General features: G+C 42.1%; 1 protein-coding gene across 3 annotated transcripts in view; it reads right to left on the bottom strand.

The window, feature by feature from the left end:
• Nucleotides 1–14963, bottom strand: part of LOC104928939 (roundabout homolog 2) — a 49134-nt gene extending 34171 nt beyond the window's left edge. For all 3 annotated transcript variants that reach the window (XM_027280929.1, XM_027280931.1, XM_027280930.1), the window contains exons 1-2: nucleotides 14536–14963; nucleotides 4802–5128 (exon numbers count right to left, since the gene is read on the bottom strand). In XM_027280929.1, coding sequence (XP_027136730.1) covers nucleotides 4802–5128; nucleotides 14536–14590 — 382 coding nt within the window. In that variant the 5' untranslated portion in view covers nucleotides 14591–14963. The remainder of the gene's footprint in view (nucleotides 1–4801; nucleotides 5129–14535) is intronic.
• Nucleotides 14964–18372: the final 3409 nt, after the last annotated feature.

The raw sequence follows: 18372 nt of genomic DNA, 5'->3' as shown, positions 1-18372 counted from the left end.
AAAAAACAGAGTAATGACTTCTGCTGGCATTTTCCAGCAAAGCGAGCTCCTACTACGAGCTACTCTAGAAGGAGGCAACAGCAGCTGTACTAAAAAAAAAAACAGAACTTGTAGACCTCGGGGTCCACAAAATGCATTTGAGCACAAAAAAACATCCAACTGTGCAGCAAATAAGGACTGACTGTACAGAACAAACCTAACCTCCTCGAATCAGAGACGATGTCCAAACTATATGTTCTTCTGTCCGATGAAATATCCGATACCTTACATGAATCATGGACGTGAGACTTCCCTGCATCTGCAGGAGGGCGCGCCACAGGTGTCTTCCCCTTTTCTTACAGCGTTTGGGGAAATAAATGATGTGTGAATACGAGCTGTCACTTCTTAAATGGATTAATGTGATCTAATTCTTCCCCTCCGACAACTGAAGGATGAGGGGGAAACCTGAACAAGTGGACAATTAGGTTAGCATTGGCTAAAACGTTACGGATTTCGGGGACAGATTAGACTAACATTTACATTCAGTCATTTAGCAGACGCTTTTATCCAAAGTGAAGGGAAACACGGACATGTTAGTGCAGCTAATCACGTAGAATCAAGTGACAGTTGTAGACGGGGATAGATTTATCATGTCCAGTTGTTGGTAGTGTTGGAGAGAAGGTACTTTCTGAAGAGCTCGGTCATCATGAGTGTCTTAAAAGGCAGAAAGGGACGCCCCTGATATAAAAAGAACTGGTAACTTGTTCGATCAACGGGGAACAACAGACAAGAAAAGTTTGGATTGACATTGGAGGAGGTAGCACATGTCTGTATAAGGGTATTCAAGTAAGTGGGTGCAGAACCGGAGTTTGTAGGCAAGCATTAGAGAGTTTGTGGTTTTCCGCAGGTTTGTAACAGTGCTGTAGCTGTGCTACATTTATAATCGCAACATAAATAACCAGGGATGGTTTATTTGATCAAGAAATGTGAGGATTTGCAGCTGTTCTTTGTCACAGACAGCTGAATATATCTGGATTTTTGGACTCTTAGTCAGAATGAAACAAAACATTTGAATTCACACATGCATAATAAACCAAATTTGTGGCTTAAACACCAGTGTGTCCTGTCAGCAATGACACACTTTCCATTGGCTACCCAAAGGAAGAAAAATTTAAAAAGAAGTGACTCGGTTCTGTGTCTCTTTTTTAGATAAAGTTTGTGTCTGACCTCCTTAAACAAGACACGCCTCGGAGAATTTTTCATTGTTCATTGCTTCACCGTCGTCCACAGAGCCGGTATGATCACATTAATCCAATTAAGGTGTGACAGTATGTGCTGCCACATCATTAATTCCTCGGAAAAAGCTCTAAGAAGATGGAAAACACCTGTAGCATGACGCTATAACGCTGACATCCTTCTTCTAGACTTGCATGGGAAATAACAAGAGGTGTCACGTTTGGCGAAACACAATGTACAAAAGGAACTAAGAACTACAACCGGTGAACATGAAAGAATTTGAATTTATCAGCTTTAACGAACGGGACAATGACAAGATCTGCATCATTATAAAATGCAAATCTTGCAGGCCCACTGCAGAGAAAGAGCCTTAGTCATGCAGCACTACAGATACATTATGTATCGTTCACCGGCAAATTAATGTGTGATTAATGCGGTTAAATCCAGGTTAGTGTCAGCACTCCTGCTCCCTACGCAGACACGTACTAACGCTCCAACAGATGCATTCGGTATTAATTACCGCTCAGTGGGAGTTTTAAAGCTCTTCCTCCTCCCACCTGTTGTCTCTCAGACTCCTGCTTCGCACACACAGTCGCCACCAAGACCACCAGCTTAAAAGTGGACTCTCATTAACACTGCATACCCCCACCCTACACACACACACACACACACACATACACAGCCACCCTTACACTCCCTGCCAGAGCTAATTGGGTCACTACTTACCCCACAGTCAGCACAACCTCTCACAGAGTGGAGGGGGGACTCTAAGACCACCATCACGCTGCCTTAGCATATGCCCTTGCTCGCCGGAGGCAGTGAGATTAGAACAAAACAGGCCCTTATTAATATTGTTAGTCACTCTGTGCCTGCAGGTGATTCATCCCTTTACCAATATGTCTGTAGTGTAATCTTCAGCTGCACACGATGCTAAATTTCATTACAAACAAATTTAGAGGCAGTATGACAGTATATACATCTCTCCAAGCTTGGATATTTGCATTAGCTGCAGCTGCTTATGGTTTCCAATATACAGCGATATATTATTACATGAGCTACAGATGAGTTCATCCATGCATGGAAACTTACACACACTGCCAGTAAGGAAGCCTCAATATGGTGCGTGATAAGACTGTGCTCAAATTGCTGTTTTGTGTTTTTTAACGAGGACAGTTCGACCTTGCTAATCTGTTATGCTCCTTCCCCTAATCAACCCGCTGACTAATCCATTTCCTCCACGCCAAAAGAGAGCCGCAGTTCAACCCAAGGCCGAGCCATGCTGGCACAATTAGGAAGGGAAAGGAAGACAAAGGCACGTGTCCTGGACCGAGGAGGGAAAATAATAGACACGGCTCCTAGTGGGAGCTTTTTACTTCAGTGCACTTTCACAAAGATAGGAGGGATGCTCACAATCCCCTGCTGCTCTTCAGCGGGCAGACAATGCGTCTGTACAAAAGAAAACACACTTATACATGCATGCTCACACGCATGATTGTGTTGGTATGTACAGCGAGGACTCTCAGGTGATGTGATGATAATCTGGCTGTCACAGAAAAGGTCTTCACAGATCAGCAACACGGTTTCTCAGACGCGATGATTTGCTGCGGTTATCTATTCGCTTGTAAATTTACTGAATGTCTCTCAGTTTTTGGACTGGTGATCAGACAAAATAAGACACCTGAACACACCATCTTAGACTATTTTATAAACAAAACACTGAAGATATGAATCGATCATAAAATGTGGAGTATAACCGTGATTTGGATATGAACACTAGGGAAGTCATTTAAGGAGAAATTCCTACATTCGTCACCTTGGGTGTTATTCTCACATTTCTGTCCATTAGTCATGATAACACGTTATTTTACCACCTCCATGATAAAGATTCGGGAAGCTCAAACTCTGTCAAGATAAACACCCATCAGGGCAAGAAGCAGAAACCTCCTACAGCTTTCCAAAACATTTCAGTTTAACAGAAATCATCTCACACTTGTTACTGAGTCTGATCGACAGTAAACACAGAAAATAGTCCCCTGGCAGCTGCTGGAGTGAGATGCATGGAATAACAGATAAACTACGACGTGAAGACGAGCGATTGAGGTCATGTTTTTTCTGCTAAACTGAAGTGTTTTGAATGTCGATGGAGGCTCACACATCCTTTACTGACATTAATAAATACAGACACTCATGTAACCTTATATAAGGTAACATGAGGTCTGGGATGCTGTGGAGTCTGGGGTCCACAGTGACTGATTGTTATTGATGGGAGAAATGCTTAATTTCATTATGACACTGACAAATAAAACTTTTCAGTCACGTCACTCAATCTGCTTTTGGCACACACACACCTATCATATAAATAAATAATAAACATGCTTTTAATGTTAAAAGAAAATGTGTATAATGACATCAGAATAAACAACCTCTGAGCTCTAGTCAGTTTGTTGCGTACAATGGACAGCGGTCAGTGCGTTCCGAGTTTGGAGAAGCTGAAAGAAGTCTGGTCAGATGATCTGTAGCGTAATACGCCGTGGTTGGGTTTAGTCATATGAATACATAATTTCCACGGATGAGACAATGTCGCACCAGTGACAGTATAAATAATGGACAGAGCTTCAGTGACGTCACCCATAAGAGTTGTTTTGAAGCCAAAAACATGCAGCCATGTTGGATGTACTTCATCTTCCACCTCCCAGTTCATCTAAATGTCGGCAAAGACGTGGATCATCAGTGGACCTGAAGCGGGTCTGATGACGCCTGGGTGCTCTAATAAGCCATCTGTAACGACACCTACCTGTCAATCAAAGCAGCCATGCTGGTCAATGTCCTAAAAAAGCTGTAAACGTTATAAGTAAACTGAAATTGGGCATTTCAGAGCCTTGAGAGTCTCAAGCGGCCACTCGAGGAATTACAGTTTGCAGCACCTCAGCTTTGGCTTAACTTCCCAGCACCGGAGGTTGCCGTGCTTGTGTATCTCCAAGGGAAAGAGCTGACTGATGGCGAGGTAAAGTGGTGAGAATATGCTCACTACAGCGTACCCGTGAACGGATATTGATGTTTATTAAACAGCTAAAATAAGTTTTTTTCTGAGAGCTTTGCTGTGAGTGCACTGACCACCATCTGCTGTACATAACACAGCGAGCATGCATAGGTACCTCACAGACTTCCAAAAATCTGAACTATTCCTTAAAAGCTACACACATCAGTTATTTTATCAATGTTACTTTCTGCGTATAATCATGCACTTCTTCAGCGAAGAGTTAACTAGCTAAAATGCTCTAAAAATGCTTAAACTCACTGGGGTGTCTCCTCTCTAAAGACAAAATGCCTGTTGTCACAGCAGCCTAAAATTAGGCACAACTCCACAGGCTATTACTTATTACTGAATTTATATCCACCATCTTTTCAGGGTTTGCTTCCTACAGGCTGCTTCATATCATTATTTTTAAGCACAGCCAACTCTCCAGTGGACCTCCACAAAGCTGCCAAGCGGCTGCAAAAAGATCTGGGACACAACTGCGAAGCATCAGCATACTGTACACTCGCAAACACTTTTAGGACTATGATCAATAACGTAGAGCCTTACTGGCAACATCAAGTGAAGCATTACGACTAATGGCCTCTCCCAGGTAGTTGCGGGCCACACAGGTGTAGACTCCTTCATCTGGTTTGCTCCGACGTCCGTGTACGATGCGGAGGAAGAAGAGGGAGCCGCTGGGCAGGAGCATGCGGTGAGAACGGGGGTCATCTTTATCCGTCTCCACGCGCTCGCCGTCCTTATACCACTCGATGCTGGGAGTGGGTCGGCCCTCTGCCTTGCAGTTTAGGGTGGCAGGCTCCCCCTTGGAGACAATCAGATCTGAGGGGTCCTCCACAATCCGAGGTGCGCTATCTTCAAACCGTGCCCGGGACCCTGTGAAGTAGAGAGAGAGAGAGAGAACTAATGTTATTGATCCATCTGACATGAAAACATATCATCTTTTTGCAACCAAAGGCAAGAAGGAGATGCTTTTTGTGTGTTGGATGAATTTGTGTGCAGCGAAGCAGCAAAACTCTCTTTGAAGGTTGACTTCAAGGTAAGACATCATGTACTAACCTGCACCTTTTAGATCTCTGCGCTTTGTATGTATTTGTTCTTGCTATATCTTGTAAATTGCAAAAAGCAGAACTCCTATATTTCCTAGTAGAGAGAAGACATATACATATACATATATATATATATATTTATATATATATATATATATTATATATATATATATATTCACAGAAGACACCCCCTCGACAGAGAACGCAATCACCCATGTGATATGGTAATGGACATTCTCTGTGTCACTCAGGATTGTTGCAGAGGTCGAGATGATAGTCGGTGGAAAACAGAGAATAAGACCACAGGCAGACCTACATATTTAAGAGGAGGAAGACACAAGTTGAGAGAATGAGCGAGGCAAAGTGATATAGATAACTCCCATATCTGTCTCTCTGGGGATCCATTACTATCTTTCTTGGCTGTGAGGGAAAGAGCGGTCGCGTCATGTCATAAGGTAAGCTTTTAGAGCAAGACCAAATGTCTTAGGCGGCGTGTTACAGTTAGAAAAATGAATAATTCACGCCGCTGCTTTTAGTTTGGTTCGTTCTGAGAGGACCAGATGGTCTCTCCCTCACTTTCAAGAAGAAGAAAAAAAAAAAAGAAAAGAAAAGAAAATGGTCACTGTGCCACTGATTGTTGTGCTGCTCTGTCTGGGGCATTATTTTCAGCACATAAGCTAGACTGCATAAAAAAATCCATCCATTATCATTGAAGAGGAGCAGTCAGGACACGCATGTTGTTGCACACATGTGTGTTACATTACACTTAAATCCGAGGCATCAGGATAAACCCTCACTTTTTCAGCTGTAAGCTGATTTATGCCTTTTTATGAACTGATTTGATCCGCAGCGGGGCCACGCGTCGCCATCACGGCATAAACCTGAAGCAAACATCTAAAGAGCGATCTGAGCGCTCTCAGCTAACACCCCGGGGTCACAAAGCAGGACAGCTCAAAACGTTAATGCAGGATGTGGATGAATACTAATCGTGGCATTAAAATGCGCCATAGCACCTCCAGTCAGGCCTGACAAAGACGCACAAAATGTTTACAATGGCAGAACAAGTGTAAACCATTTCATGCTAGGCCTGTGAGCTAATCCTTTGAGATATTATAATGGGCGTTCCTTTAGATTATGTTCTCCATCACATCTGGATGGTATCAGTGAGAATTACATATTGACACATCTGCCTATGTTTGTCCACAGAAAATGTGTTTTTTGATTTTAAAAAGGAGCCTCTCTGCAGCCCGGTGATGTCCTGGACGTGAACCGTGTTTTTAAAGCACACAAAGGGACTCACTGCTAGGCCCGACCCATGTCATAAAGTTATATCTCTCCCTCCTCCATCATAACTGGATTTTGCTACAAAAACAAACACTGCGAGAGAGTTGACCTTTTAAAAGATTACTCCAGCAGGACGTTGTTTACTTGAAAGAAGAATGGTGGAAATCCATGCAGCAGTGCAAGTGCAAAAACATCCTCTGTCATTTTGAAACTGTTGAACAAAATAGAAAAAACACTGGATCCTTCACTTCCCATGATGCAATCCTGCAGTCTTTTCTCTCACGGCCAGCAGGGGACAGATCCTCTGGCTGCAGTAAAACATTTTGATTGCATTGATCCTTATGCAAAAATGACTTCACTTGTCACTCGATTTAGTGTCTCAGTAAACAGTTTCCTCTTGAGTTTATGGTCTCAATCTCTACATAAAAATATTTTTACAGCGTGGCTACCTTCTGAAGTCATTTTCAGTGAGTCTGCAACACATACCAAGCTCACAGTGACTCAAATATGAGTCAGGATTATGTTACTGCTTTGCTGCATCTCATTTCAAATGTTTTGAGAAAACAGCTGTAATATGAGCATGTTTAGGGCTAGGCAGGCTGCCATTTATTCCTGCTTTAAAACTCGCTGTACGTCTCACATCAGCTCCACGATCCTGTCAAATATGGTCAATTCCGGCTCCACAAAACCGAGATGTCCCCATCCTTAATGCCACACTAGAGGTAGTTTTCCACAAACCGATGTGTGACTACATGGTAGGTATTACACTTGCTGTTGAGTTCCCTTGTCCTTCAAATGTAACCCTCACTGTGTCACTATGATATCAGGGTTATTTCCTCGGACATGACAAAACTACTGAAAAGGTGAAACTACTGCTCAATAAGACAGGACCTCAGCTCCAGATCTGATTCTCCGTGTTCACTTTATAAAGCCGGTACATCTCCCAAATCAAACTAAATGTTTGGCTTTATGGACTGACTTTCAGTCGTGACTCGGTGCCACAATGATCATGTTACAAAGAAGATTAACTTTGGTATCACTGCCTCGAATTGCTTCAGACTTTGCTGCACATCTTATTGAACTATGCCGAGGCTGTTTATCAAAAGTCACATAAAACAAGTCTTCCTTCTGAAGCTGTAAAATTTGATTTATTTTTTTGGGGCTGTTTGGGGGAAAGTGAAGCAAATTATAAACACAGTACAGCCATGTCATCAGCTTAAAATGTCAATTTACACACCCAGCAGTCCCGCTTGTGTCCACCTGATGAAGGTAAGTCCAACATATACAACATTTCTGATCTCCACGAACTCCTGAGGGAAAATATCTGTCCACCAACTGCTGTCTGACTGCATCTGTCTGCAGTTTGGTACTCAGCAGGCAGTGTACATTGAGTTTTTTTTAGAGTTGTTGTTTAGCTGCCTCCTGCGACAGGAAACAACATTGATCAGAGCGGTGAAACTGAGCCAAACCAGTCGAGTTGTGAGCCGTAAAAAAAAAAAATCAAAACAATGGGCTGAAAGGACCCGCAGAGTCCTGAGGTGATCCTCTGTCACATGACACATCATTTCCTGACACGAAGAAATGATCAGTGCAACTTTGTTGTTATCTTTAATAAACTCATTCTTCTGAGGGACTTTTAAACTTTTACTAGCGCATACTTTATATAATACATGTGATTGTGTTTAATTAGTGTGGCTGTGCGTGTGTGATGATTGTTTTCTGTGAATAAATTGTCCGGTTGTGATCTTGTGCACAAATAATTTGTATTTTTAACTTCCCGAATAGATCAAATTGAACTAATGCAGTGTAAAAACATTTGTAGATTTGTACTAGGATGATTTTTCTCTTGTAACACTGGAAGCACATCTTTGTCTCGTATAGTTAGCTCATTTTTTTCTGGGGCACAAACTCCTCGAAGAACTTTATGTTAAGGGCTTTTTGTTTATGCTGACGAATGTTAGTTTAATGACAGGAATATAAGCTAAATAGTTACCTCATCCACCCAATAAAACCATGAATCTGCCATTAAAACTCCATTAATCATTAACGATGGGTGCTTTTATTGTAAACATTTATAGCCGCTATGCTTGAGGCTCTTTGTTTGTGCTGTTTTCTCTAGCGTTTATGAGATCCACCTGTCCCCGTACTCGGTGCGTCAGCACATATTACGAAGTCCTGACTGCTTTCACTCGGTTTAAGTGGTGTGAATGTCACCGTGGCAAATTCTTGTGTATTCGTTTTTATTGGTGAGCCAGTATTCGAGTCAGCCGGAGAATGTATCCAAAAGAATGACGCGATAATTAAAAATCTATCACGGCCACAGGTGTGTGTGATTATTAATGAGGGTTAATGGGTATTTACAGCTACGAATATGCAACAGAATCAATGCGGTGCCATCCTGATGTATCACAGAGAAAAATAGTCACATCAAAACAGCAAAACAGCTTCAGGTGGCCAAAGTGACAAGCAGCGGTGAAGTGTGCAATCAGTGAAAAGTCTACGCCACCTTGAGCACATATTTTCTTTGTGGGGCCGAATATTTTCACAGTAATGCCGGCTTCGTGACAGGAAGATTGTGGTGCAGTGGTTGAAAGCACCTTTCAGCAAAAAAGAAAAACTCTGTCAGTCCCCCGCCTGTGACACGGAAAAATAAACATCACGGGCGATAATGGGAGACTTCTGTGAAGGTATGTTTTTAGTCAGATCATGAACACGGCCCATTAGAGCCCACAGGTCCTCAGAGAGATCTGAGTACATAGGGGAATTTAAGAGTGTGACTTGATTTGTGTGAAAAATATTAATCTGGGGCAGTGTGGTGTGAAATCACTTTCAAATTTACAAGGGATGAACAAGTAGGAAAGGACATCGGCTACTCGTGTAGCAGAGTTTCAGAACAAATTATATAAACACACAAAAAGGATGTTCATAAGGCGCCGTTTCATTTCATTTCAGCTGTTCACAAACTTCACAGCTTTGTGGAGAATATTTTCATTTCAAGTATTATTTTGATGACTCCTGGATGTTTCAAGTGTTTTTTTCAGCAGCAAATAAAACACAAAAGCAGCCGGATGACTTTAAAAGAAAAACACAACATGAGACATCAGCTCAACAATCTGCTCAACAGATCTCTTTTAACCAAACAGGGTTTGAAATGTTCGCACTCAGCGTGCGTATCGATCCAAAATTCTTGTATTGAATGTTACAACACATTGTTAAAACACGCGTCATCTCTGTGTAAAAGCCTCGGCTGTGTCAGAGGCTTGAACGAATCAATGCAACCCTTTTTTAAACACATCTTAACTTCCACCAACATCGCAGACCTTCGGCATGAGAGCCGAGACAATCCATAAGAGTGAATGGCAGTCAACCTTGAGCTGTCATGCAGCGCAGAGAGGGTTTTGTGAATGAGGGGGTGCCGGCATCATGCAAGGTTATTACTCTCTAGTACACTCTCAAGGATACTCGGTGTACAAATGAATGTGTCAGGGCGAGAGGCAGAGGTGCTTTTAATGGAGAAGCACAGTAAATTTTAAAAAAATCTCTGCTCGTTTAAGACAAATTAAAGTTGATATTTACTCTTTTAATCTGCTAAATAACATCAAATTGATCTCCCATTAGGAGGCTTACAGCATATTTAACATAGAACCTTCATGTGAATGTGCTGTTTGTCTACCTGATGAAAGTCTGAGGTCTGAAACATCGTAAATAAAGAGGGGGGACAAACAATGGACAGCTTCTCAGTGGCTACAAACTTAACCCATTATGATCTGATTGTGTGTGTGTGTGTAAGTGTGTGTGTGTGTGTGTGAGCAGGATCAGATGTAGCAACTGCCACGATTGCATCTGATCCGTGAGGATTTCTTCCTTTATTCACAAAGCGAATGAATAAAATCCAGAGAAAGCAAGCAACCGCAAAATGTCAAATGAAAGCCCATTAGTGCCGCACACAGCTCTGATGGACAATCACATCGACCCTAATTGTAAACTCAGACACACACACACACATGTTCGCTGATGGCATCTCCTGAATTTCTACCTCATCAAATGCACAGCTATCAGGCTAAGAGATGAGAGGGGGGGCGATCAAGATCACGTCTTCAAAAGCCTGTTGATTCAGGCTATATTTGGCTTTTCTATTGAGTTGAATAATGAGGGGCGTTTTCATTAATTAGTATTTCTAAATATTAGCCTCGCATCCTCCCCGGGGGCAGAAGTGTACTGCTGTCACGCTAATGTGTGAAAACAACAAAGCCTCGGAGGGCATGTCTCTGGTTTTTTTTGTTGGTTTTTTTTGGTGACAGCGTGGCTCTGAGCAGAACACACACGAGAACCTTGACCTGTCTGAGCTCACAGCTTGATATCTCCTGAAAAACACAACCGTCTACCTGTTGGGCAGACTGCTCAGAGACGAACTCTACATTGCGAGTTGAAGTGAGACAGAAAGCAGAAGGCTGGCAGCGTGTCTATGGGGCTCGTGGCTGTCTGCTGAGATTTACTTGTGTCTTTTTCAATTTCAATTCATTTACATACTTTAAAAAGGGCAAAAACTTCCAAGGAGTTCTTGTGACTTTGCCAAGTAATCTCTGCGGGAGCGAGATAACATGCCACTGCTAACTAAATTTCAAAGCACAGACGCCAGGTTTGAATTTCTTCTGGCAACAGCCTGGGCTTTTTGAGCCTTTGTTTGCCAACTGTCCTCCTCGCCTGTAATCTCATCTCGAAATGATGTCATCGCAGGCCGTATACCAGAAGTGGGACATCATCAACATCCGGCAACATGACTCAAGCCTGTGGCATATAGTGTTTTCATCAGCCCTGGTCGTCTCATCAAGAGAGGCTTTAGCGAGCCTTCAGCCATATTTGTCACTAAGTAATGAGCGGGAGGACAGAGTGGACACAAATCGCCAGCTAAGGGATGTTTAACATCGATTAGTTCCACAGCGAGCACGCCAACAGCTGAGTCTGAATGCGGCTGAAAGATAACTGAGATTTCATTGAGCGGTATTAGGGTCTACACTAAAGGCGTCTTAATTGAGATTTGGTTTGTGTCCATGTGTGTGAGTGTGTAAGAGAGAGAGAAAAAGCTGCTGTGTGAAATCGAACGTGATTTGTAAAGGACGCTGTTGTTTTTGCTTTCAACCACACACAGAGGAAACACACCAAACCCCCCACCGTGCATTTTAAGACCAACAGAGAAGACGCTATTGGCTGGACACACCAACACAAACAAAACATATCTCACTATAATTTACGCACGTCTTATTTCCTTTATATTACAAACAACAAAGTTAATTATACATGCAAGGCATTTGTCTCAACACAAGCTCCCCGCAGAGCTCGTGCAGTCCTCTTCTCTCAAGTATTTTTTTCTGAAAATACACATGACTGCACGGGAACGTGCGGCATAGTAGAGGTGGGAATGAGCGAAAAATATCCCACTCCGCATTAATGGAAGTGGGCAGATGGCGTGGGTGTTGAAAGTGCCTTTAATTTGGAGAGGTGGCACCAGTTTATAATAATGAAGCAGAGCGTGTGGCAAGAGGCGTCAAAGAGGCCACAGAGCTCTGAGATTACATCAGGGAAGATGATGTATAACAGACTTAGACTGATAAAATGGCCGGGTTGATATATCGTCTATGTTGTTTCAGATATATTGTTATTAACGTATATTTCAGCCAATAAGTGACAGTTAGGACACTAAAACGATATGAAATCATAAAACAAGTTTATTCTTCAGCTGTCATAGCTCTAATCAATATATTGAAGGACCAGTGTGTGGTGCATTTGCTGACATAGAAAGGTCTCATTCTACTGTAAGTTAACAGAAAACAACAATTCTTATTTCCAGGTGTTTGAAACCTCAATTGAATCTTTAACAATGGATCACTTGCCTACTTGGATCATGGCTGCGGCTTGACGGTAGAGCGGGTCGTCCACTAATCAGATGATCGGTGGTTCGATTCCCTCCAGTCTGCATGTCGAAGTGTCCTTGGGCAAGATACTGAACCCCAAATTGCTCCCAAAGGCCACGCCATCGGTGTGCGAATGTGTCTGAATGGTTAGCTCCTCAAACTGATGAACAGCACCTTGCATGGCAGCCAATGCCATCGGTGTATGAATGTGTGTGAATGGGTGAATGAGACATGTATAAGTACAGTCCATTTACCATTTACTTATATGAAACAATCTCACAGCAAATGCAGTTTCCTACATAAACATTTTAGCATCTTTCAGCATAATGTTTTGGTTTTTTTGCCTTCATCAGTGTCAGCAGCTGTAGGCACATTTGTTCATAGACAAAGCTCCAAAAACTCACTGCCTGCACATCACTGAACAGCAGACAGAACACCGAGAGGACAGAGACATGAATCCAAATGAATGCTCGTGTATCTGCTGGATGTAGCATCAGAAGCGTTGTGTGTTTTGCCTGCCCGACTTTGTTAGCTTTTAGTTTTTTCCTTGGTTTATGTGCCTCTAACATGGGTAAGTAGGCTGTGTGTGAAAGTTGACCAGATTCTCTATGCCGTTTCTGTCTCTGACTTCTGTCCAGCTCGATCCTCGATCTGCTCTGTGACGCTTGACATGGCTGGTCATAGCATCCATAAAGCAGAGAGCAGAGAGCTGCTTCTAAAAAAACGCTTCTGACATGACATCACAAACATTTTCGAGTACGAGTGTGATGAGCCTGGTCGGATCGAGCCGTTAGACACATCATCTTGAAAAAAGATTTTGTGCCACCAAGTAGTCAAAAACAAAGCAAAGATGTGGATTATAGGGGTGGAGCTGAGCCAATGAAATCTGGTTACTCAAACACGCCACCTGTTGTAACAACACCTACCTGTCAATCAAAGCGGCCACACAATTAATTCTGCATAACTTTAAGCCTTGATATAATTTGAACAGGTGAGTGGGAAATTATCTATAGAGACCAAAACTGTTTTTTGTCCCAGGCTGTAAACATGTTTATTTCTGCTGTGAAGTTGGACATTTGAACATGGGGACTTATGGAGACTGACTCGTTCTGTAGCCAGCCTCAAGTGGACGTTTGAAGAACTGCAGGTTTTGGCCCTTCAGCATTAAAAACATTGCTCAATGGTACTACTAGTGGTCAAAAACAGGAGACCTCTAAGGGATCCTTAAAATGTTCTGTATGTTTGTGTAAATAAATTAATATCAGTCAGAATATAATGTTTAGATTTTGTTTTAAACATTAATAAAAAAAACATAATCAGACAGGCTTTAATGTGAAATATGACTTCAATTGTAGCATCAGTGATGATTTATTGATTTCTATTTTTATTTTGCTCTGCACTCTCATTTTACTGATCCCTGCTTTTATGTAGAGTTTGGATTAAGGCTCAGAAATTTAAACTGTTATAGGAGCAATAACATAATCACCTTGTCAAAATGAGCTTGTTATAGGAGCAATAACATAATCACCTTGTCAAAATGAGCTTCTTTTTTTTTTTTAATCATATGTGCTCGTCCTCAAAACCACTCCTTGAGGGAGGTGGAGGCTTGTCAGACTATGACCCTGCCCCTGAGGGTTTGAGTGCTGAACTAAAAGTGAGAGTTAAATGGTTTCACTTCAGTGACCTCTGTCTGCTGCCTCATGTGCGACCACCTCAAGAGGAAGACTGGAGGAAGAAAAAAAAAAAAACGTGATGATGCGTGATATTTAAACATTGCAAATGAATGCGTGTGTGACATTTGCCTTCATGATTCATTTTGTTGTGATGGACGGCGCTCAGTTCCCACAAGCAGCCTGTGAAACGTGTTTCAATGCAGCTAAACACAAGATTTACATCCATCTGGAGGGACAGAAAACACGATAAGACGAGTCAAATACACGAGGTAGTCACGCCATATGGGGCTATGACTGTGTGTGTGTGAGAGAGAGAGAAAGAGAGAAAGAGGAGGGAGAGAGGGAGATGCTTAAATATATTTTACCTGATGTGATGGTGATGAATGAGGCAGTCACAAGTAGGAAATTTCCAAAGTTCATCTCCACACTCTCCCGGTGTCAAATCCTCTGGAGTCTGCAGCCTCTTTTGACAGTCCACTCAAATGATCAATTAAAATCAAGCCTCCACTCATCAAACCAGATGAACACTTCTTCAAGATTTCAAAAAACTTTAGAGTCACTCCCAGAAAGCCATGACAGGAGCAGGGTGATGACCAGGAGCAGCAGCAGCAGCAGCAGCAGCAGCAGCAGCACCGCCCCGGAGAAAACCTAATAACAAAACTCAGCAGCAGCACTTCTTCATCCTATGCATGGTCACAAACACACACATGCACGGAGACTTCTTCTTTCTAAGATGCTGCTAAAAAAACAAACACACACAAAAAACAATAAAAAAAAGGAGGTTTAACTATATTTAGCCATAAATAAGAAAATGTGTGTGTGTGTGTGTGTGTGTGCTCTGGTCCGGGCAGTTGCAGGTTGCGGCGTCAGTTTGAGCGAAAAACTGACGCCGCTGCACATGCCGAGCTGAGCTGCGCACTCCTCCTCCTCCTCCTCCTCCACCTCCCCTCCACACACACACACACACACACACACACACACACACCTCTCTATCCGCACTAAATCCTCCTCCAACCTCCAAGAGTCAGTGTTTTAAAGGGACAGACACGACATCTGCCTCCTGTGTGTAATCTCCACATATATACAGTGCTTAGAAAAAAAAAAAAAGTCCTCACAACACAGAGGGGTGAGATATAAAACTTGTTGTTTTCAGTTATTTCCAGTGTTGGGTTTTGGGGTTAAAGGGTTAATTTTTTAAAATTGAAATTGTTTTTTTAAGGTTTTAGGTTGGGAAATTGCATTTGAGTCTAAAGTCTTTAGTTTGAGCCAAACTTGTTGTAAAGAACAAACCAAAGAGTCCTTTAAAATCAGGGTAGATGTTAAAATGAGCCTGGGTTTTGAGTACAGATAGCTGGATTAGTTTTGGGTCCCAGAATACATCTGAAAGATCACCAGATGATAAAAAATAAAATAAAAAAACGTGATTTTTGCCAGTTTTACCTTTTACTTAACTAAAACTGTGAATGTTTTTCAGCCATTTAGACTTAAAGATTCAGTGGCAGTGATTCAGTGTGTAGGATTCAGTGGCACCTGGTGGTGAAGTTGCAGATTACAACCAAATGAATACTCTCCCACGTCTCACCGCCTCCCTCAAAGCATGTAAGAAAAACTCTGGCTGCCAAATTCACATAAAATACAGAAGATCATATTTAGATCAGTCATTTTTCATATTCAGGTGATTATGCAGTAATGAAAACGTACAAAACAAAAACAAACATAAATATTTTTATTCCATTCTTTACATTGCAATGCTCCCAAATCTTACACACTGGATCTTTAAACTAACAAGCTAAACTTCGATGACGGTTCACAAGTGTGTGTTTTATATTTTAAGGGCAAATTAAGAGTGTTGGTGACAAAAAATTATGGTTAAAGTTAAAATTGAAGATAGATTTAATTTTCAGTCCAGCAAAGTCAATAAGGGATAGCCTAATGTGTAATCCTTAAAAAGACAGGAAATTATTCAAGATAATCAAATGAGGGGATTCTAGATGTACAGTAAGTTAGATAATAGTTAATGGAGTGCACTCGTACAGGGTGTTTTATCTGAAGCACTCACACTAATGGCAGCTAGCCTCTATGCAAAGTGCAGGATGCATCCACGTGATATTGTGGGATGGTGTATAAATATGTGGTCGTGTATATACATATGGTTATATGATAAATATGGTCAAAACACAAACACCTTTCAGCCCTGTGATGAACTGGCTCTTGTCGAATGTCAGCTGGGATCAAATTCAGCCGCCTACAGCCGTGATGAGGATAAGAATTTATGGAAAATGGATGCATCGAGATTACAGAAAGGCTTTGTCGTGTTTTCTTAAATGTTTTTGCATTTGAACCCTCAGGGCCACCGTAGTAAGCCTTCTATTTAAACCTTAAATCCATTCTTTCTAAGCGTTTCCACGTCGTACCTCTCTTTAGCCACAAGTACTGTTGTTCACATTGTCCTATTCCCTTGTGGGTCGCCTACTTTGTTGCTGCTTCACCAACGTTTTCTTCCTCGTGTTGTGTATTTGCTAATATCAGGCTGCCTAAATACAGCAATACAACAGATTTCGGAGGCTATATTTCATAACCTAGTAACACTTTCAGCACTGCACATACATCATCCCCAAATGTTCCCTTTTCCCAACACTTGTTAGAAATAAGCAATAAATTACAGCACTAAAGGGATGATTATTCCATATGCATGCCCGTGAGATCAGCTTTTTTTTTCTCCTGTAAAAGTTTCTCTCTCTCTCTGAATTAAGTATCTAAGAACAGGAGATGTTGTTTATTGATTGTACAAGATGCAAATATGTGATGACTTAACACTCTGAAATGCTGACGACTGCCGATTATTTATTAATCAACAGCCTCGACACAACCATCATCACTTCTACAGTTTCAGCGTCATCGTCACTGCTGCTGCTGCTGCTGCTGATGGAGTGTGTTGGCTGTGCATGCTAACAGTCATCCTCAGCCGCTCCAGATCGTTGCAGTCGTGCTCTTTAGCATCCACCCTCTGATTTATTAAGCAGCTGTTGTTTCACACCCAGTCCTCCGCAATCTGGCCCCTCTGGAGCCTCTGGTGCCCGGCTGGGGGCTGTGGAGACACACAGATCCCCTGGGGGGGCATGAGCTCCGTTTCACTCACTCACTCCCCCCTCCTCCTCTTCCAGCACACACAAGACCGGTTCCTCGGTGCCGTTGCTTCTTCTCCCTCCACCTCATTGTCTCCGTGTCAGGTTGCGAGAGGACAACATGATGGAGAGTGACTTTCGGACGGTCAGACGCCTGCTCTCCTTTGTCCCCGTTGAATAGGACTGGAAATTGGGCAACAGAAGAGAAGTCCAGATGTCTGTTGTAAGGCGTGACACAAAGAGGGGCCCACAATGGATTCGATCTCAGCTTCAGTGGAAGTGTGTAGCTTATTAAGGGCCACAAAGGCTAAACGGGCATAAAATAGAGGCATCTCAACAGGAGAGTGGCTGGAGACTTGGAGGTGTCAGATGGGAATGATGGTCTTATTTTCAACTCAGAGAAGCCATCAGTAGATACTCCGATCACTTCATGTGGTTCTGCTTTGATATAGAAAGAGTCAGGCTTGGGATACACCCCCCCATTGTTTTTTTTTAGTGTTTTTTATTAGTTCTTTATTTCTTTCAAAAAAGCAATTGAACTCTTTTGTTTCCACTTCAGTGATTGCGCCAATAAAACCTTGACAGTCAAGAGAGTTTGCAACATTTGGACAGGAAACATCTTCTGCTTGGAAACCCAGCAGGGTTTGCAACAAAGTATTCCAACAAGCAACCAAACAACAACCAAATTAAACAACAAAATACCTCGTTGGTTCGTGCCCTCTTTGGAAGAACGTGTAGGAACATTTTCTGATATGAACCCCCCATCAGCAGGGTGACATTATTTGTCAGTGTCTTCCAAAACTGTCACAAACTATCACCTTGAATTCGCTTCGACTTGGTTTAGGCACAAATTTACTTGATTGGGTCATGATTTGTGTTGAAATAAGTTATTTGTTGGGGTTATGGGACCTTCTTCTTCATGGATATAATAACTATAAGATCCAAAATGTGCTGTTTACTTGTTTAGATTGCACACATACTTCAGATCACTATCATTTCCGGTACTTGGGAGTAAGTACCGGAGTGGTTTCACCTCAATTACTTGTTCACTTGGTTGGCGGGATTCAGACAAAGAGG

The sequence above is a fragment of the Larimichthys crocea genome, chromosome VII, assembly GCF_000972845.2.
Source record: "Larimichthys crocea isolate SSNF chromosome VII, L_crocea_2.0, whole genome shotgun sequence".
In the NCBI taxonomy this organism is placed as follows: Eukaryota; Metazoa; Chordata; class Actinopteri; family Sciaenidae; genus Larimichthys; species Larimichthys crocea.
Note: the sequence above shows the minus strand (reverse complement) of the source record. Positions and strands in the feature narration are given on the sequence as shown.